The 22,437-nt window shown below is 35.4% G+C and overlaps 2 protein-coding genes and 1 long non-coding RNA gene across 3 annotated transcripts; all 3 read right to left on the bottom strand.

Annotated features, from left to right (window-relative positions):
* LOC145589094 (putative LRR receptor-like serine/threonine-protein kinase At3g47570) lies at positions 1-12,728 on the bottom strand. Its single transcript, XM_081645661.1, has 6 exons — positions 12,697-12,728; positions 9,937-10,131; positions 9,501-9,831; positions 722-1,007; positions 175-554; positions 1-63 (listed from the first exon to the last, which is right to left on the bottom strand). The coding sequence occupies exons 1-6, from the start codon at positions 12,726-12,728 to the stop codon at positions 1-3; spliced, it is 1,287 nt and encodes a 428-aa protein (XP_081501787.1).
* A 935-nt stretch (positions 12,729-13,663) lies between these two features.
* Positions 13,664-14,366, bottom strand: LOC145588107 (uncharacterized). Its single transcript, XR_014101541.1, has 2 exons — positions 13,929-14,366; positions 13,664-13,846 (listed from the first exon to the last, which is right to left on the bottom strand). It is a non-coding gene; the product is annotated as an uncharacterized LOC145588107 (long non-coding RNA).
* A 3,954-nt stretch (positions 14,367-18,320) lies between these two features.
* Positions 18,321-21,624, bottom strand: LOC145589829 (uncharacterized). The gene is made up of 2 exons (XM_081646512.1): positions 19,012-21,624; positions 18,321-18,932 (listed from the first exon to the last, which is right to left on the bottom strand). The coding sequence occupies exons 1-2, from the start codon at positions 21,560-21,562 to the stop codon at positions 18,535-18,537; spliced, it is 2,949 nt and encodes a 982-aa protein (XP_081502638.1). The 5' UTR covers positions 21,563-21,624; the 3' UTR covers positions 18,321-18,534.
* Between the last annotated feature and the right edge of the window lie 813 nt (positions 21,625-22,437).

Raw genomic sequence — 22,437 nt, forward strand, 5'->3', positions numbered from 1 at the left:
CTAATCATGCTCATGGGTGTGCAGATGAAATTGTGTACACACTAATCGATCATCATCGTGTCCCTGCACGAAAAAGAAAAGAATGTAAAATCAATTTGAATAAGTACAGAAGTTGATTGTTACAAAAATAATCATTATTCATTGGTGAGGGGAATGAATTGGTTAATACATTACCTCCTTGAATTCTCCTTCGTTGTTGTAAACAAGTTCCAAGGAGCTTGTTTTTTTTATTGATGATAGCTTTGAAGAAACAATACTTATGTCTAACCTTTCTGCTGGGACCTCATCAGTTGAGCAGGAAAGTGCTATTTCGAGCAAAGAATTCAGGGCCTCCAACAACAAGTTGCTATCCGTAGAGTCTATGTCTTCAAGAAGGACATGATCTAGGATCTCGACAACATCTCCGGCCAAAGCTTCTCTGACGAAGCCATGTAAGGTTAGCCCCTCTTTAAACATGTCATCAGTAGGCCTCTTTCCTGTAATCATTTCCAGTAATAGAATCCCAAAGCTATAGACATCGCCGCTAGTGGTCACTTTATTTCCCACACCATACTCTGCATATATAATGCCTCCAAAGTTATTAGGAAAATAACATAAACTTATGCGCTAAACATGTGATACAAATAATTAAAATATAATAAATACATAATTTATATAGTTTTGAATATAGCTAGAGATAGGAGCATTAGTTGGCTACCCGGAAGAGAATAACCGATGGTACCTCTAACTCCAATAGAGCTAGATTGATTGGTATGAGAGTCGTCATTGATGCCTTTCGAGAGGAACTTGGCTAGACCAAAGTCACCAACATGAGCTACCATTTCATCATCAAGGATAACATTGCATGGCTTGAGGTCACAGTGAACTATGGAGCCACCACAATGGTTATGAAGATAATCCAAAGAAAATGCAACATCAACAGCAATGTCAAGTCTTTGGCAAAGACTCAAGTGCCTTGAGATATTATTTTCTCCCTCAACCCCATTTATTGAATTTGGAGGATGTAACTGAAGGAGTTATGTCTTCGTCATGTGCAATTACTAGATATATAAATGGATCAAATTATGGAGATAATTAAGTTCGTACTTTTGGGTCGTCGTTTTGCCATAGCTAGAGGTACTAACGATCTTTGGAGTAGTAAAATAGGCCAAAGCCCAATTGGACGGATCCTATAAAGTCACACAAAGGGGCTAGATCGAGCATTAGAGGACGAGGCCCATCAAGGGCCTCATCACTCTAGGTGGCCGGCCATATGGGGATTAGAAGAGAGTTTTGGGCTTCGTGCCCTAGTCTAATTATAATGAGATTATAAATAGACTAGGTGCCTAGGTTTGCAGGTACAGGATGCAATTAACTGATCAGTGTGATCAAACCCTAATTAGCAAACAAGAAACCCAGCCCCTCTCATAGTCCTCTCTTACACGGTTCTCTCCTCCTCCTCATTGGCGCCGGTAGTGTGTCGTGGTGGTGGTGGTTCGTGCGGTGGTCGGTTGTCTATAAAGGTGGTGATCGCAGTTTTCCTCAAGCACTCGACCAATCTAGTACTGGTGGATGGCTCGTTCGAATCTCGTGGACTAAGTAGAGGAGCAACGCTTGGGGCTCTATTCTCTCCCTGATTTGCCTGTCGAATAGCTTTGTGAAATTCACGCGTCAAAGGTATGATTATGTGTCTTGTGTGTTATGCATGTGATTCTTGGGATTGGTACTAGATTGAATATGATTCATATTATTTCCGCTGCGTAGTACCTATAAACTCCTACAGTGGTATCAGTTAGCCTCTTGTATGAACGCGCTGGATCATAATAATAGGATTATTTGATGTCCACGTTAATTTTGGAATCGATTAAATGTGATTTAATTATGCTCAAAATAGCCATGAAGATGACCGTTTTAAGCCCTAATATGTTCGAAAATTTCGAACACTATAACCCTATTTTTCGAATTTTTCGAAAATCCTAGCCCTAAAATATGATTTTTGTGCTTGATTTTGATTTAATTTGATTTATTTTATGATTCATAATTTTAATCGGATTGATTTATGCATAAAAGTGTTTTATGTATGATGATCAATTTAATTTTAAAAGTTAGAATTAAATTGGGTTTAATTTTATAAAGAACCCTAATTTTAAAGTTGAATGTGATTTAATTTTAATCTTATGGACTGATTTAATTTAATTACGATAAATGTTATTTTAAGTAAATTAAAACAAAAAAAAAATAGAGGCGGCAACCACGGCTGGGTGGCGCAGCCATGGTGGATGCCGCCGTTGCTGGTCCAAGAGGGAGGGAAGGGGAGGGCGGAGGTCGGGGGTGGCTGTGGGCAACGGCGTGCAAGTGTTGCACGGCTGCTGCCACGATTGCTGGCGCTGCTGCCCTTGCGGCAGTGGCTATCATCAAGGCAACCAGCCACCGTGGCTAGCTTCGGCTAGCCAACCAGGGTGGGCGGCGATGGTGGCTGGCGGAATTTCAAAAAAAAAAAAATCTTATTTTAAAATTATTTCAAGATAATTGTGAATTATTTTGAGATAAAATCAGTTTTATTTTGGATAAGTTAAAATATTTTGAAAATATGATCTTTTATTTTAAAATATAAAATTGGTTTTATTTGGATAAAATCTTTTATTTTAGGATAAAATCAAATATTCAAGAGTTGTTATATTTGATATTATCCATATTTAAAGTTGTTAAATTGGTAATTATCCTAATTAAAGTGGTCAATTTTTGATAATATTAATTAGGATATTCTGAGCATATTCCAAAAGGATAATAATTGATTTAAATAATGTGATTATCCTATAATTAGATTAGGACATAATTGATTTTAAAATTATTTGATTAGCTAGTAATTAGGATAGAATTTCCTAAATTTGTTAGGATAATCATGGAAGATTAAATATGATTTATCTTTCTAGATTACAATATGATTTGATTCTATCTCATGACTAAATTAAATATATGATATTTTATAACGGTCATGAATAATATGTGATATTATCTAATTATGATTAAAATATGAGATATTTTTGGAAATGCGTTGACTTTATTATGAACATTCGATGTTGTAGTTTAGACAAGCATGTTGAGTGATTTATTATATGGCGCTTTTATAATATATGATATTATGTTTCTATATATAGACTAGTATGACCCATAGATTCTTAAATACGATCTGCGCATCGTGAAGTATTTTTGTAATCTAAATACGGTCTGCGTACCGTTAAGTATTTTTGTAACTTTTATTTAAAGTAAATAGAATAGCTATTTAAATAGTGTTAGTCCAAAGAAGCCCATGAAGTGAAGGCCCAAAGGAGCAAGGTGGATGGATATCCATGATGATTCAAGTGGGAGCTTTTTCATTTCTAGTTTTCTTTGGACTAAGGGGCCATACTATGTCATGCTTTGTATTATTGCATTAGTAGATTATGCATGTTAGATTTTATTTATGTTGATTGATGATGCGCTAGAGTTCACTAAATAATCACAACATAATAAATCTAGGTCCCAGTAATATTGAGATTTCTTTTCCAATTAAAAACCCATGAAACCTTTGATATTTTATGATGGGTCATGCCTCAGCTGGGTGTCATATTATATCTTAGGGGAGTGGGGCTAAATCACGTTTTACACTTTTAATTGGTTATACTCAACAAGGTTACCTAAAGAGTTTAGAACCTTGAAGCTAAGGGTAATAATTAAGCATGTGATGATTAATTATTCAACCAAGAGTTACAAGAGTTGTAATCAGTAAAGAGTTTACTCACGTTGAAAATGTAATGGTTGATGGTAGGGCCTCAGTCCGGTCAATTATTGCACAAATAAAGGATCTTGGAATCACTTAAATTCAATTGGGATCAATTAATTATTGAATAAAGTGTTTTAAAGTTACCAAATGAATGCGTTTATGGTACTTTAATTTTAAATTAAACATAATTGTTAAACTTTGCCTTTTTTGACATAGATGGGTAGCCGTAACAATGATGACAGTTCTTTACCTCCAACGATGATAACAAGGCTAAACTTTCTGAACTTCAATGATTGGGAAAGCGAACTTAGAAGTGTTCTAAGGAACGAAAATCTTGAATTTCGTTTAGACTTACCAATCGAGGGCAGATTTAGTCCAAGCATGACTCTTGAGAAGCATTTCAGATTGTAAGAGAATTGCGCATATGATGTTGTCTTCTATTCCAGAATATTGGGCTAAAAGATTCATGAACTATGAACCTTATCTCTTATTCAAGTGCTTACGTGATGTTTGCTATGGAATTCTGAATTCCCATGTTGATGGAGAAATGGATGAAAACGTCAAGGAAATCATTAATATTGTTCCCAAGAATGATGACTCCTGGACTGGAAGTATTAGGTTTGAAACCTACAAGCTCAATGGCGAGATTATTTCAAGGAAACTCTTGCCAGGCCAGTCGGTACATATTCATGTGGATATGATGGTTGAACTATTTGACCGCATGAGTATGTTAGGGAGACCATATGAAGATCATCAAGTTCATGATATAATTCTGCATTCTCTACATGATGGATTTGACCTCGAGAAACTTTGTCAAGATGATGAAGATTCTGGAGTCAAACTAGTTGATTTACTCAAGAATCATGCAGAGGATTATCTGAAAGGAGAATAAGCCAGTGCTTGAACAAGGATGTCCTCACTAAGGTGAAGTGACAGGTAAGAGTCACCTAACACTCTTGTTAATAAACATTTTAACTTTCACTTAGGTATGTGATACCAAGTTGCAGTGCTTAACATAGTGATGTTGCGCAGGAACTGCAAACAAGTGAAGCTAGAAAGGAAATGGAGCTTGAAGGTGCACTAGAAGTATTTGAGTGGCCAGAGATAGCTTCATAGTTTTAAATTTTGATTAGTTTATCATGATTTTAAAACAATTTCCAGTTTTGATGAGACAATATTTCGGTTTTCTTGTTTTGAATACTGAATTTGGTTTACTTGGCTTGGACAAGTGTTGATCCATGACCAAGGAAATAAATTGTTTTCATTTTGCTAGATATGAGTTAATTTTGTTTTATGAAATTGATATAAGTAGATCACAAAAGTAAATTTAGATGATTTAAAGTACACTTACTTATAACAAGTAAGGCTAGGTCACATAAACCATTTGCACATCCAAAGTTATGGATGGACTCTTATTCTTATATGATTATGAATCACTTGAGAATTAGAAGTCATGCTTGATAAGTTAAAATGACCAAGTTGTCTTTTAGTAGAAAGGGTAAAAGAAGCTAAAATGACCTTTTGGAACTCATACATATGATGTATGTGAACCAATAAGTTCAAAATTAGCAAAGAGATTTAACTACTTCATCACTTTTACTAACGATTTAAGTAAATATATCGATAATTACTTAATGTAGTGAAGCTTGGAAACATTGAAATGTTCAAAATTCCAAAATGAAATGTAAAATCAGTTTGAGATAAACAATTTAACACCACAATATGATTGTTGTGATAAATATTTAACTCAAAAGGAATGATCATCTAAAGGAAATTGTCGAATTAATTCACAATCTAGGAACATTACAATTAAAGTGTATGTTTATGAAGAAGGAATCAAACTTTGTTTGCCATTGTATGATCCAAGATTTAATGATTTACAAATATTGTTTTGAGGATATGCATTAGTACAACAACAATTGCGAATATACTAAACAGGAAACTTAACCAAAGCAGTAGAAGAGATGTCATAAGAGTTATGATTTGGAAATGTTCCAAAAGTTATCTTTTCTAAACAGGATTAAGGGTTATGAAATCAAGGTAAAATGTTTACAAAGATAACATAATGCACCCTACATCATAAATAGTTCTTCATGGGTTTTATCATGAAAACTAAGAGGTATTATTCCTACAATCGCGCAGAAACAAAGTGTTTGTTGCTCGCGATAGTGTCTTTATAGAAAGAATGTCTTCCTACAAAGCCAAGTGGGAGTAAAGTTAGATCTCGATGAGATTCGAGACGAGCAACAAATGAATGTGGATAACACTCCATCAGAGACGAAGACATATGAAATTAGCTAATTTTATAAACCATGTGTCGAAGCAAGCTAATTCCACTAGTGAGGCATCTATCGTCCCACTAGAATGAAAGGCTTCAAAGAGTTGAAGAGAATAATTCTATTGTTGATCATACCTATCGTAGGTTACTTGGGATCAAAACAAACAGTTTGTTGAAATTCTGAGAAAACGTGGATTCTAAAATTTTCTTATTAGAACAGTTAGAATCCATGGCCTACAAGCAATCTTTGGACAAATGCCAACTCAGGAAATGGCTTAAAGCCATGAAATCCAGTATGGACTCCATGTTTGTAAAAATGTGTTAGTCTATAATAGTCTTACAAATAGGGTCAAACCTATTAGTTGGGTAAGCCTATTCGGATTATTCTAGTTATGGATATCAAAATCGCCTTCATGAAATGTTCTTGATGGTGAGAATGTATATGATGCAACCTAAGAGTTGAAAATCTTAAAAAGTTTTGCAAACTTCAGAAATTCATTTATGGATTCAAGTAAGCATCAGGGAGTTGGAACATTCCTTTTGATTAAGCAATCAAATAGCTTGATTTTCTTAATAGAACGAAAAGGGAATCTTGTAGAGACAAGAAGTTTAGTGGGAGCAATTGATCCTTTTAGTCTAGTATGTAGTTGACATACAGTTCATATGAAATGATATATCAATGCTTGAACAAGTCAAGCAATGGTTAGAAAGATTGTTTCAATATGATAGACTTAGAAGATGTTGAGTACATATTGGGAATTAAGATCCATGAAGTGAATCTTGAAGAATGATTGGAATGAATCGAGAGACTTATGTTGATAAGGATCTTAACAAGTTCATGAAGCAAGACTCTAAGAAAGGATGTCTTCCCATGTTTCATGGTATTACACTCAGTAAAACTCAGTGCCTTCAAAAGCTAATAGAGTTGAGTTGTATGGATAATGTACCTCATGCTTTTGCAAAAGGGTCCATTACTTGTGCCATGAAATGTACAAAGGAAGATATTGCATATGACTTGTGCATGTGTAGCAAGTTTCAAGCAAATTCGGAATAAGCATACGGAGAATTACCAAGAACAAATCCTAGAGTACTTGAGAAGCACTAAAAGGAATTCTTATAGCTATTGTGTTAAATGGTAATTTAAGCAAGTTGTCAAAAGGTTTCACGAATGCAAGTTTTCCAAACAGGCAAGATGATTCTAGATGGTGATCTAAATGCATATTTGTGTCTGGATGGAGAAGGACAGTGAGCTTGAAGAGTTCAAAGCAGAGCACTGTTGCATACTCAATGTCAGAATATGTGTATTAAACTATAGTAAGATATTTAGAGAGGAAGTTCGGATTAAAATGTTGAGTGACTAACAGGTCACCTTTGCCCAAGAACAAAGGAGCCATAGTCACATCACAAATCCAAACAAAAGGATATGAGATATCACCTCAATTATGAGATCATTGACCAGCGGAAGGTCGTGTTCTGCAAAGTTTTATTATGAGTGAGAAATCACTAAAACCCTTCCATGGACTAAGGTATGAGAGTCATATTAAAGTCTTAGGATTGAAGCAAGTTATGTAATTTAAGTTGTATATGTTTTGAGAAAACATATTACATGAGAAATGCATCAATTTGCAGAATTATGTTTAAGATAGAAATTATCATTTCTCTTATTTAATTATGGTTTTGGAAATTAAATAAAATGTCCAAAATAATTATGAATTGATGGGCTCATCAGGTTGATGACCTGGTGAATTGAAACCCCACAGGTGAACAAAATTCATATATTATTTAAAGTTCCTAGTTTGAGATCATTAAAGTGGACATAAATGATTTCAATAAATGAACTAGCATGTAAGATTGATTGGATAGCGCAGTTTCATGGGCTATAGGGGCATAGAGATGCTCGGTCAATCACTTGGATATGCATGAATGATGCATGATCGAACTATTGACCTACTTTGAAGTTGAAGTATAGAGCTTTCGTATATATTAGTGGATTCCTTTGACATGAGTGGAACATTGATTTCATTCAATGGATGTTGTGACTGTGGTACACTCAAACGTCTAGCCGTAACTGGAGATTATAAAGGGTGTTTCCCGGTTATTTCAGAAGTTGAGTGGGAGTCTTGTTACCACAAGAATGGATACATTCTACCTATTAAATTAGGAAATGTGTCATGGCCGCTTGAAGAGGGAGAATTCAGAAAATACGTGGCCGCGTTCAAATGCATTACACAGTAATCATTTGGTTTTGTAATTCTAACTCAGATTTCAAGAAACGATTTGTAGATTAATATGATCTCGACATGTGATGCAATTATATTATCAAATCGACACATATATTGACTTAAGGAATTTGAATATTGCACCCATGTCTCAGACAAGTGGGAGATTGAAGGAGTTATGTCTTCGTCGTGTGCAATTACTAGATATATAAATGGATCAAATTATGGAGATAATTAAGTTCGTACTTTTGGGTTGTCGTTTTGCCATAGCTAATGGTATTAACGATCTTTGGACTAGTAAAATAGGCAAAGCCCAATTGGACGGATCCTATAAGGTCACACAAAGGGGCTAGATCGAGCATTAGAGGACGAGACCCATCATGGGCCTCACCACTCTAGGTGGCCGGCCATATGGGGATTAGAAGAGAGGTTTGGGCTTCGTGCCATAGTCTAATTATAATGAGATTATAAATAGACTAGGTGCCTAGGTTTGCAGGTACATGATGCAATTATTTGATCAGTGTGATCAAACCCTAATTAGCAAACACGAAACCCAACCCCTCTCATAGTCCTCTCTCACATGGTTCTCTCCTCCTCCTCATTGGCGCCGGTAGTGTGTCGTGGTGGTGGTGGTTCGTGCGGTGGTCGATTGACCATAAAGGTGGTGATCGTGGTTTTCCTCAATCACTCGACCAATCTAGTATTGGTGGACGGCTCGTTCGAATCTCGTGGACTAAGTAGAGGAGCAACGCTTGGGGCTCTATTCTCTCCCTGATTTGTCTGTCGAATAGCTTCGTGGAATTCACGCGTCAAAGGTATGATTATGTGTCTTGTGTGTTATGCATGTGATTCTTGGGATTGGTACTAGATTGAATATGATTCATATTATTTCCGCTGCGTAGTACCTATAAACTCCTACAGTAACCAATCGTCCAAACTTCCATTTGCCATGTACTCATAAACTAAAGCTTTGAAATCTCTGCCTTGATAATCCACACTTGAGCAAGATGTTACAACATAGAGAAGATTCCGGTGTCTGATGTTACGAAGAACTCCACATTCAGCTATGAAAGTCTTGAAAGCACCGTGATTTTGAAGCTTAAACACCTTGATGGCTACTGTTATGTTGATTGAAGCTCTTCAAGCACTCCCTTGTATACAACACCAAAGGTACCACTGCCTATCAAATTGTCCGAGGAAAACCCATTTGTGGCTTTAAGAAGCGTTTGGTATGACAAATTTTGAAAATTTTCAGAATCACCAGAAGCCGTAGGTTTTTTAGTCCTCGTTTTTTGCCAAAAATGTATATTAACACATGAAAAGCAAGTATCAATATAACTCCTAAAAACCCCAAAAGAATTGCTACTGTCAACATTTTTTTCCGGTGCTTCAATCTTCTTTTCTTGTTGTTGATGCTATAGCTGCACAAAGGCAACTTTAACTCTGGTATGCCTCCGCAAAGCTTACTATTTCCCTTTACATAAACATTGCTTGCATTATTGAAGACTCCATCAATAGGTACTTCACCTTCAAGGTTATTGTTTGACAAATCAAGGATTTGTAGCTTGAGTCTCTGTAAAAATTGAGGGATTCTGCCAGATTAACTGTTATTTGACAAATCAAATGCAACTAGACCCTTTAAATCCATTGAATCAGGAATCGTGCCTTGAAAATAGTTTCCTCCCAAGTTTAGGTACTCTAACGACATGCAACTACCAAGAGAGCTAGGTATTTGGCCTGATAGCATGTTACGAGAAACATCAAGCCAGTCAAGATTTGTCAAATGCCCAACTTCTTCCGGGAGAGACCTAGTTAGTTGGTTCCCTGATAGATCGAGTTCTATAGACAAAGAAGAGAGACTAAAGAGTTGAAGAGGTATCCATCCGCTAAGACTGTTATTAGAAAAAGATAATTTTATTAAAGAACTGCAATTTCCAAGAGTTGATGGTATTTGGCCTTTGAGATTATTATTAAACAAGCCAAAAAGAGACAACTTGGTTAAATTTCCGATCGAGAGTGGAATGACTCCGGATAATTGGTTACCATATAGGTATAAATCAGTGAGCTTTTGGAGCTTCCCTATCCCAGGGGGAATGATCCCAGAAAGTCTTTTATTAACAGCTTCAAATAATTGCAAATTTGATAAGTTCTATATGCAATATGGAATTTCTCCAGTCAAGTAATTGTCGCCCATAGATACGTAATTTAGTGATGAAAAATTGCAAATTATCTTAGTGAAAACTCCTTTGAAATTATTCACTCATCTCAAACAATTGCAAACCGGTGGCATTGGCCAAGGAATTTATAAACATCAAATCTCTCGCATGGTCTGACCCTAAGGAGTTTTGGAAAATGACAAAGCGAGTAAGCTTTACTAACTTGTTTAGAGGAGGAACTTGTCCATGAAGATTGTTGATACTCAACTAGAGAGAATTTAGGTAAGAAGAATTGGATATTGAAGTAGGAATGTGTCCAGTGAACCGATTTACGGATATGGAAAACCACTGCAAATGCGGAAGACTATTTCCTAAATTTGAAGGAAGTTCTCCTTCCCAGTCATTTGAAACTAGACCTAGTCCTATTAATGAAGAGAGATTAAAAATTGAAGGCGGTACTTCCCTAGACAATTTATTGTGTCCTAATTGCAGATAGTTTTAGACACCCATTTGTGTCTCCCCAAAACCAAACCCGGTGATGAGTACCTTTCACGTCGAATCATAATCGAATGAAGTGAAAGTGTGGAAAGTTTAGTGTTGCGGATAGTTTTAATTTCTTTTCTCTTCTCTCTGTTTTTGAAAACTCATTTAAAGAAAAGAGTCAACCCAGTTTTTTTGGTCCATGATATTGGTCCAATAGTAGTGTTTTTGGATGGGGCTTGCAAAGACCTTTCCAATGATATATTATAAGCCCAATTCCGATGAATATTGAGGAAGTTATGGCCAATTTACTAAACTGGGCCCGGTTTGAGCTTTATATGCGGCCCAATGATCTAGGGGAGGGCGTAATATGATTTATCATTCCTAATGCAATTAGGAATGGTTTTAGTCTTCTAGATTCTTCTAGAAGGTTCTTTTCATTCCTAATTCAATTAGCATTGATAAATTGACTTTTGTTGACTTTTCAGAGTTTTAATTAAAATCAAATAGCATTTTTGAGGAAAATATACGATTTTATCCTCCAGTACGGCAAACTTATCTAATTTTCGAAAACGCGTTAAAAACAGGATTGGCGCCTGACTCCAGGCATTGGCGCCTGGAACTAGGCCTGGCGCCAGCCATTGGCGCCTGGCGCTAGTGTTGGTGTCTGGCGCTAGTTAGCCAGGGTTGGCGTCAGCTCTGTTTTTCGTACGCCAATACTCTGTTTTGTTAATTTTATCTTTTTGGCTGATTTTCTCTATAAATAACGTCGTAAAAACTCCGTTTTCATTCACCAATTCTCATCAACAATCAGTTTTAATTAATATTCACCTACAATCAATTTTCATTCAATCATTCATCCTTCTCTCTCTTTTTTTTTCTAAATTAATCTTTTGCATACAAAATTCCGCATTCATTAGATCTAGAAACACCTAGCCATATTCGAAGTTGCCTTCGCCCTAGACGTGAAAGGTTTAATTTCTGAGGGTTCGGTCCCAAATCTCTCTTTCAATTATTTAATTTAATTGTTTGTTTTATTATTTTCCTTGAAGTTACTAACGTATGTATTTTGTTATTAGAAAGAGATATGAGACATCAAAGTAAGTGCTTTAATTGATTTATTGATATTATGATGTAGAAATCATGTTTAAATTGTTATTATGATATTCCTAGTATCATGTTAGGGTTAAAGATTTGATTTTTATTGTTTAGTGACATGCTAGGGTTTGTTATTAATCTTGTTAGTATCATGCCTAGGATCTTGCTATTTTTTATTATGCTTTAATATTAACATGAACATGATTATGATTATAATTTTTATAATTTATGGTGATTATGAATATTATTATTATTATCTTGATGATGATTATAATTTTATTATTCATGATATTTATGGATTATTATTATGTTGCTTGATATTTTATTGTTATTGCTTGATCACGCCTTTTATGCATGTTTAAAGGGAATTCGTACTTGTAATCACGCTTAATAAGATAATTAATAATCTTGTTAGGGTTAATTTGATTATAATTTCAAGTGATCGCCAATAATAGATTTGTTTTTGCATTAATATTCAACCAACATAGATAAACAGGTTTAGGGTTAATCCTATTGATTGCATGTTAGTCAGAAAGCGCACATCACTACAAAAATTCAGCTTATTACCGATGGCTTAAATCCATCGGTAATTATAAGGAAAACCAACGGTACTCTGTTTACCGATGGCCGCCATCGGTAAAAAGCCGTTGGTAGTCAATTCGCCGGAAAATCTAAAATTACCGATGGACAAGCCATCGGTATATAAATTACCGATGCTTTTACCATCGGTAACTACTGACGGTACGCATCGCCATTTCTAACAGATACCGATGGATTTGCACCATCGGAACCTATTACCGATGGCTAAACACCATCGGTATTATATTATTACCGATGGTTTTTGACCATCAGAAGAATTTAATATACCGATGGCATATAGCTGTCGGTAGCTTGGTAATTTTTCCGATGGCTTAAAGCCATCGGTAATAATATAATACCGATGGTGTCTAGCAATAGATGATAACAATATTCAATCCAAATAAAATACTTATGGTTTTTGATACATTAAAGCAATAAATGAAGTTAATATGAATGATGTCCAAGGGTCCTTATCTCTCCAACCTAACCCATCTTTGGATGTGTATACTTATATGTGTACCTAGAGAACAAATTTGGGAAACAAAGCAATGATGTATACTTCTATGTGTACCCAGAGAACAAATTTGGGAAACACGTAGCCTGAATTTTACATAGACTAAAAAACAGGTCACCACTTAAGTGAGATTAAGTGTCTTACAACAGTCCCTATCGAGACAATTCAAGCAATAAACCTAATGTGTATGACTTGAATGGGTATCTAGGTAAATCATGATGCAGTTGTGAGACATGTACATGTTACATCCATACACAAAATTATAAACCATAACACGATTATTCACATTTCATTGCATATACTAAGTCATATAAATTAATAAATCATTCTAAAAATATGCACTTATTTCACAACAAAATAAATTTTCATTCATTGTAGAAACATATATTTTTTAATTTCCATATATGGTACTAACAACCAAATAACAAGCTACTAACATATTAATATATAAAATGCTAAATACAAGCTAACAACAATCTACTAACATGTTACTAACAAGCGAATAACAAGCTACTAACAAGCTAATTAAAAATGCAAATAACAAGCTACTAACATATAATTTTTTATAAAAAAAATTAAATGATCTAATAACATAAATTACACAAAATTAAGTTATTATTATAAAAAAATAAAATTGAATTGGAAGTACAAACTAGTGTAAACAGATTAAGGGAGTTGTAATACAAAAAGTTAGGGTTTTGACAGTTGTTATTGAAAATTAAACAAATTACTCACCTATAGGAAGAGATCGTCGGTAAAGTTGATGCTAAGTTGTCGAAACTGTTAAGATTTATGAACCGTCGGTAAATAATCGAGCATAATGTGCATAATTAACAAAAATAATGAAGTTTAAACTACTTACAACTTCACAACGGTTTGCAGCCGACGGAATTTGGAGAGTTAGTTGCGTCGCCGGACGGTTGCGTCGCCGGAGGGTTGCTTCGCCGGAGGGTTGCGTCGCCGGAGGCTGAGCAATCGAACTGCCGTCGCCCTAAACACTTTCTCTCTCTTGGGTTTTAATTTCAGTTTCGAACTGATGAAATGAATTGGGAATTTTTTTTTTAATATACTGTACATATTACCGATGGCATTACCGATGGTAAGAAGCCATCGGTAAAATTATAATATTTTTATATTAAAATCACCGATGGAACTTACCATCGGTAAAACAGGGAGGTTTTTTTTTCGTATTTTTTTTACAATGGATTGATACCATCGGAAATAATTTACCGATAGTATAGCCATCGGTAAACCAAAAAAACCCCGATGGTTACTTTAACCATCGGAAAATTAATTAAATACCGATGCTTATTTGCGGCCGTCGGTGATTGCCATCGGTAAATAGCGTTTTTCTAGTAGTGCATGAATACGATCAGAATAAAGTAGAGGCCTATATATTATTAGGGCAGGTTCAATCTCTTTTAGGTTGGATTTGTACCATCATCCCCGAACCCTTATTTGGTTCTAGACCTTATGGAGTTGACGATCTTTTGGATCGTTAAGGGGTGTAACCTTCACCTTGTGAACGGTTTACAAGTTCCTAAAACTTGTTGGCGACTCTTTTGCTCTATCTTCTTCCCTTTTGGACGCCACCGTACTTTAGTGTGTGATCACAGTGGGGTTCAAGCTAGGGGTTAGCGCTTGAAATTTATTCCCTACAATAGTTGAGACTTGAGATTCAATTCTTAAGTTTGCCTAGACTAGCTGGGACACTTCCGACCAAATTCTTATAAACAGTGTAGAGCTTAACAAGAGATGATAAATTCCCCAATGATGAAGGAACCAAGCATCGGTGGGATGTCTCCTACCAACATGTTGTTATTAAGGACCAAATAAACAAGGCTATAGCAACTTGATATATTTGATGGAATTTCCCCTCCAATGGAATTATTACTTAGTTCTATCAATTGCAACCTATGCAAACGACTAGTTTCTGGCGGGATTGTACCACCGAAACTGTTATTTTGAAGGTGCAGCTCCCTAAGGAAGCTTAAGTTTCTAGTGATGTTAACTTGGAGAGTTGGAGGAATGTAGGTCTAGTGATGTTACTCTCTGGCGGTGCTTATGACCACAAGTAACACCATACCATTCACAAAAGTGAAAGGTCTCATTCCATGAACTCATGACGCCAAAAGGGTCACCACAAATTTGGGCTTTGATTTCAAGCAATGCTAGCTTGTCTGTTTCGTTACTCCCAGTGGCTATCGACAAGGGGAGACAACAAAATAGAAAAGTAACAGAAATGATAGTGTAAAATAAGAAGCATGAAGGTGAAAAGCTAAACATTTTGTAGACAAAGCTATATTTCAACTGTTATGAATATGAAGAGTGAGGGATAATTTTCGATGTTCTTATTTCTAAGCTATATTTATATTAATACTGTAGATTTGCATGCATTTATTTCTTAAGAAATAAAAAATACTTGGAATTAAAATACATAGACCTTGACTCTGAATTTTCAATGTTCTGATTATTAAATAAAAGTATGTGGTGTTTATAAATTGTATTAACAGATAATAGAACATCCTTGGTAGGGATACACATCAGTCATCAGATATTGATTGCTGCCATAGAGAAGGTATAATACAAACAATCAATTTATCTGTTTACAACTTGCACTGATTTCGTTAACTCAAACCTATCACGGACGTTTATGACAACATATATAATGTTCATTTACGCTTCCAAACGATGGAACTAAAACCGGCGGCTTCAACTACGAATTTTTTTTTTTTTTTTTTTTGTTAAGATCAACTACTTAGAATTTTTTTTTTCTCTTTTAATTGTGCAATATGACTAATGGAGTGCTTAGATATAGTAATAAGAGGAGTTTACTCACAAATCTAAGAGAATGAACTCTCGTTGAATTCATATGGGATTAGAAATAACAAATGATCATACCAATGCATGAGGGAACGGACGTTTATGAAAACATAGATAGTAGTCATATACGCTTCCAAACGGCACTATATGACCCTGAGATGTATCACCTAGGATCACAAGACTTTTCTACACTGGGCCCCGAATCCTCCAAAATTCCTCAAAAAGCGTGGATGCCTTCAATTTCGGAATTTTTTGACTTTTTTTTCGCCGTAAATAAAAATCTCTGAGATGTTTATCATGGTCCCTAATACCATCGGGGAGTCCAATTGGGTGGGTGGAACCGTCCAATTTGCATTAAAACAGTCAATTTACTTGTTTACAACTTGCATTGATTTGGTTAACTCAAACTTACCACGGACGTTTATGACAACATATAATGTTCATATATGCTTCCAAACGACATTATATAACCCCGAGATGTATTCTCTAGGATCACAAGACTTTTCGACACTAGGCCCTAAATCCTCCAAAATTCCTCAAAAAGCATGAATAATAGCCTTTAATTTTGGATTTTTTTTGACATTTTTTCGCTCGGAAATAAAAAATTGTCGAAATGTTTACCATGGTCCCTAATACCCTCCGGGAGTCCAATTGGGTAGGTGGAGCCATCCAATTTTCCTTTAAACGGTCAATTGTCTGTTTATAACTTGCACCGATTTCGTTAACTCAAACCTTCCGGACATTTATGAAAACATATATAAATGGTCATATACGCTTCCCCACGGCATTATATGACTTCGAGATATATCCCCTAGGATCACAAGACTTTTCAGCACCGGGCCCTGAATCCTCCAAAATTCCTCAAAAAGCGTGGATAATAGCCTTCAATTTTGAAACTTTTTTAACATTTTTTTGCCCGGAAATAAAATTTTAGAGATGTTTATCATGGTCCCTAATATCCTCAGGGAGTCCAATTGGGTGGGTGGAACCATCCAATTTGCATTTAAACAGTCAATTTACCTGTTTACAACTTGCACTGATTTTGTTAACTCAAACCTACCACGGACGTTTATGACAACATATAATGGTCATATACGCTTCCAAATGGCATTATATGACCCCGAGATGTATCCCCTAGGTACACAAAACTTTTCGACACCGGGCCCTAAATCCTCCAAAATTCCTCAAAAATTGTGGATAGTAGCCTTCAATTTTGTAATTTTTTGACTTTTTTCGCCCATAAATAAAAATTGACGAGATGTTTACCATGATCTTAAAACCATCCGGAAGTTTAATTAGGTGGGTGGAACCATCGGATTTACCTTTAAACGGTTAATATGACTTGACTAAGAAGTAGTGTATGACGAGGATGATATAGAGTACACTATGTAATTCTCGAACCATCTTAGATTTTTAAACCAATACGTACATATGTTAAAAAATAAAAAACAAAAAAAATTTATGATCGATCCATATTTTTGTAAAAGTAATTGGCTTAGGAATTACAAGTGTTATGTACTCCATATATTCATATAATACACTATATTTTCTATAAAAAAATATATATATATATACTTGATACTTCATAGTAAGGATAACTGCCATTATAAAGGTATAATATCCTCCTAAAATTTATTTATTCACTTAAAATATATTTGGACTAACACTGGGGATACTTAAAGACAACTTAAGACTATTCTGTTCCATATAGATTTACAATTTTCATATTCTTGTCCTCTCTAACTCTCCAATGTTAACAATCTAAAACATTATTCTTTTGATTTTTTTTATTCTCAATTCGTATATATTAATGTTAAACCTTTTTAAGTTTACAATAGAGTCGTACAAAGAGGTCCAATTAATTCGAGTTTGGGAGTGTAAATAAGTAGAGAAAACTCACCAAGCACCTTTAATTAATTAATTCGTGAAATAGTTAGTGATGATGATCAAGAGTTACGAGTGCGACCTGCATTGATTTGGAAAATGTATACGGATCACAATTTTCTTAGCATATTTTTCTAAAGACTTTGAACTCCTTTATTCTAAGAAAGGCATAGTAGTCATATTACTAGAGAAATTGTACGTTGAAAGCTAGTAAATTCCACAAGAGAGCAAAGACATAAATGTCAATGTCGTCCCTTGCTACATGTATACAATTACTAGTTTTGTTTGATACACTGATTATTTGAATTTTCCACGAGGTCGCGTCGTTGCATGCCGTAGAGCATAGGCAACGGCATTTATAAGTTAGTCCTATAATTTGTTTGCGTTCTGCAAAGACTTGAAGCAAATACCACGACATAAGTCGTCGTTTGTTCCTATATTTGTCATCAACGAAGCAGAAAATTAAAATAAGGATCATTACTGGCTTTAAAAAAAATTGACTGCACCTGCACCTTATTATCGGTCCATGTACTTAACTCCTTAGTAATTGAATCATCAAAGTTGAATATGTAAATTGAAGTGTATTGCTTAATTAGCTGCAAACATTATGTATTTAAAATAAATGGCTTTTAAGAAATGAAAACTAAATTTTACAATATGGAGTTAAAACAAAAATCTAATGACAATATATTCCACAAATCATGCATTTTTTACAGTAACAATCTTCTGCTGGGGTGAAACAGTAGTTCGCTCATTAACCATTACCACCAGGCACCAGCTTCATGAATTCTTCTACGCTGCTGTAAACGAGTTCCAAGGAGTTTTGTTCTTACTGATGTTAGCTTTCCAATAACATCACTCATGTCCAACCTCTCTCGTGGTGTCTCGATTGAGCAAGAAAGAGCGATTTCGAGTACTGAAATCAATGCCTCCAATATCATGATGTTATTAGTCTCCACTCCGCTTATGTCTGCTAGAAGAACATGGTCTAGAATCTCAGTTACGCGTTGAGGCAGAGCGCCTTTCACAAAGCTATGTAGACTTAGACCCTCTTTAAACATATCATTTGTAGGCCTTCTTCCTGTAAACAATTCTAGTACAAGAATCCCGAAACTATAGACGTCGCCACTAGTAGACACTTCATTTCCCAATCCATATTCTGCACAAAAAATCATATGTTTTGTAAGTGTTAAAGATGAAATTCTTAAAAATATTTGGTACAAAAATTGAATTGTTACCTGGAGGAGCATAACCAATTGTTCCTCTGACTCCAATAGAGCTAGATTGACTTGTATGAATGGCGTCGTTGGCTTCTGAGAAGAACTTGGCTAGTCCAAAGTCCCCGACATGTGCAACCATATCATCATCGAGGAGGACATTACTCGCCTTGAGGTCGCAATGAGCTATGGAAACCCCATGATGATGGTGAAGATAATCCAAAGCAAATGCGACATCAATTGCAATATCGAGTCTTTGATAAAGATTCAAATACTTTGAGGTATCAGTTGTCTCAGGTGGATGCAACCAATCTTCCAAACTGCCATTCAACATGTACTCATAAACCAAAGCCTTGAAATCTCTGCCTTGATGATCAATGCTTGAACAAGCTGTTATGACCTTAACTAGATTACGATGTCGAATACTCTGAAGTACTCCACATTCAGCCAAAAAACTCTTCAAAGCACCGCGATACTCTAGATTAAATTTCTTGATGGCAACGATACTTGATCCTTCCTCATCGAGAGTTCCCTTGTATACAATTCCAGACACACCACTTCCAAGCACATTTTCGGAGGAAAACCCGTTTGTAGCTTTAAGCAACATTTGATAAGAAATATTCGGAAAATTTTCTATATCATTAGTAGAAGTTGTGGTTTCCGTTGCCCTCTTTCTCTTCCAAAAACTATGCCGTAACAACACAGCTACAGAGACGGTAAAAAAAACTCCAAAAATTCCAAAAAGAACCGCAATGATCAATCTTTTCCTATGCTTCACTCTTCTTTTATGGGTGTCGTTGGTGAACCTACACTTGGGTAACTTTAACTCGGGTATGCCTCCGCATAGATGGCTATTCCCACTTATCAAAAGACCGCTTGTATTACTAAAAAATCCGTTAGTGGGTACTTCACCTTCAAGGTTATTGTATGATATGTCTAGGTTTTCCAAATACAGATTGCCTAGAAATTTCGGGATCACACCGGATAAATTGTTGTATGACAAGTCTAACTCAACAAGGCCCTTTAATGTCTGTAATGCTTCAGGAATAGTTCCATGAAAATTGTTTTGCCACAAGTATAACCACTCTAACGACATACAACTACCAAGAGAGCTTGGTATGTTACCTGATAACTTGTTTCGAGAAATATCTAAGCCATTAAGGTTGATCATATGCCCAACTTCGTCGGGCAAAGACCCTGTTAGTTGGTTTCCAGAAATATCAAGTGCAACAGACAAGGAGGTGAGACTAAATAACTCTGGGGGTATGTTGCCGCTAAGACTATTATTACAAAGAAATAATTGAATTAGAGATCCACAATTTCCCAAACTCGAGGGTATTTGGCCCTCGAGATCATTGTTATTCAAAGTTAAAATAGCTAACTTGGTTAAGTTTCCAATCGAGGGTGGAATGACTCCGGATAGATGGTTATACTCTAAATGTAGAGACATGAGATCTTGGAATTTTCCAATCCCTTGCGGAATGGTCCCAACAAGTGTATTGTTACTGGCCTCAAACATTTGTAGTTTCGTCAATTTTTCGATGCACTCTGGAATTTCTCCCGCTATGTTGTTATCATATATTACCAATGTAGTAAGAAATGAAAATTTGCATATGATTTTTGGAAAGATCCCGTTGAAGTTGTTTTTGCATATCTCTAACCATAGCAAATTGGTTGCATTGGCCAAAGATGAAATAAAATCCAAACCTCCAGCTTGGCCATTCCCTAAGGAGTTCTCTCCGAGGCTAAGATTAGTAAGATTTGTTAACTTATGCAAAGAAGGAACTTGTCCTTGAAGATTGTTACTTGAAAGATCGAGGTATTCTAGATTTGTGAGATTGGATATCGAAGTTGGAATTTCTCCACTAAATCGATTTTCAGTTATAGAAAACCATTCGAGGAAAGGAAGAGTGTTACCTAAACCCAAAGGAAGGTTTCCTTCCAAGTCATTTTGGGATAGTCCTAATACTTTCAATAAAGAGAGGTCAAAGATCGAGGGTGGTACTACTCCCGAAAGCTTATTGTCGGATAGATGCAATTTGGTTAGATTCTTTAAATTGCCTATACTATCTGGGATCCTTCCAACAAAATTGTTTCCTGTTAGAGATAGCATGGAAAGTGATGATAAGTTCCCTATAGATGAAGGAATGTTACCCGTCAAGTTGTTCATTTCCAAAAGAAGAAACTTTAAACCTGACATCGAACCAAGTGTAGACGGGATTGTACCGCCAAAACTATTATTATAAAGACGTAGCTCCCTAAGGAAGCTTAAGTTTCCGAGATGGGGAGAGAGTATACCTGTTAATTTGGAGGAATGCAGGTCTAGTGATGTTACTCTCTGGCGATGCTTATGGCCACAAGTAACACCATACCACTCACAGAAGTGGAGGGTGTCATTCCATGAACTCATGACGCCAAAAGGGTCACCACGAATTTGGGCTTTGATTTGAAGCAATGCTAGCTTGTCTGTTTCGTTACTCCCGGTGGCTATCGATACGGGGAGACAACAAAAGAGAAAAGTAACAGATATGATAGTGTAAAATAAGAAGCATGAAGGTGAAAAGCTTAACATTTTGGAGATAAAACTATATTTCAACTATTATGTATATGAAGAGTGAGGGATAATTTTCGATGTTCTTATATCTAAGCTATATTTATATTAATACTGTGGATGTGCATGCATTTATAGTTGAGAAATAAAAAATACTTGGAATAAAAATACATAGACCTTGACTTTGAATTTTTAATGTTCTTATTATAAAATAAAAGTATGTGGTGTTTATAAATTGCATTAACAGATGATAGAACATCCTTGGTAGGGACTAGGGATACACATCAGAGTCATCAGACATTGATTGCTGCCATTGAGAAGGCATATTATCCTCATAAAATTTATCTATTCACTTGAAATTATTTGGATGATACAGTTAAAAGTTGGAGACGACTTGACGAAGTAGTGTATGACTAGGATGATACAGAGTACTCTATTCCATATTGTTTTCATTTTTTAAATTATGTAATTCTCCAATCATGCTTAGATTTTAAGTAGTGTATGACGAGGATGATAGAGACTACTTAGTTCCATATAGATATACAATTTTCATATTTTTGTCCTCTCTAACTCTTCAGTGTTAATAATCTAAAACATTATACTTTTGATTTTTTTTTTTTTTTTTTTTTTTCAATTCGTATATTTTAATGTTAAACCTTTAATTTTACTATAGCGTTTTACAGAGAGGTCCAATTGACTCGAGTGTGGAAGTGTAAATAAGTAGAGAAAAATCACCAAGTACCTTTAATTAATTAGTTCGTGAAATAGTTAGTGATGATGATCAAGAGTTACGAGTGCGACTTGCATTGATTTGGAAAATGTATACTCATCGAGTGCGACCGCAAGAGTTGGAAAGAACACTCTAATTGATGACCAAGACTAGGCAAAATGCTATT

The sequence above is a fragment of the Chenopodium album genome, chromosome 17 (assembly GCF_948465745.1).
Source record: "Chenopodium album chromosome 17, dcCheAlbu1.1, whole genome shotgun sequence".
Classification (NCBI taxonomy): Eukaryota; Viridiplantae; Streptophyta; class Magnoliopsida; order Caryophyllales; family Amaranthaceae; genus Chenopodium; species Chenopodium album.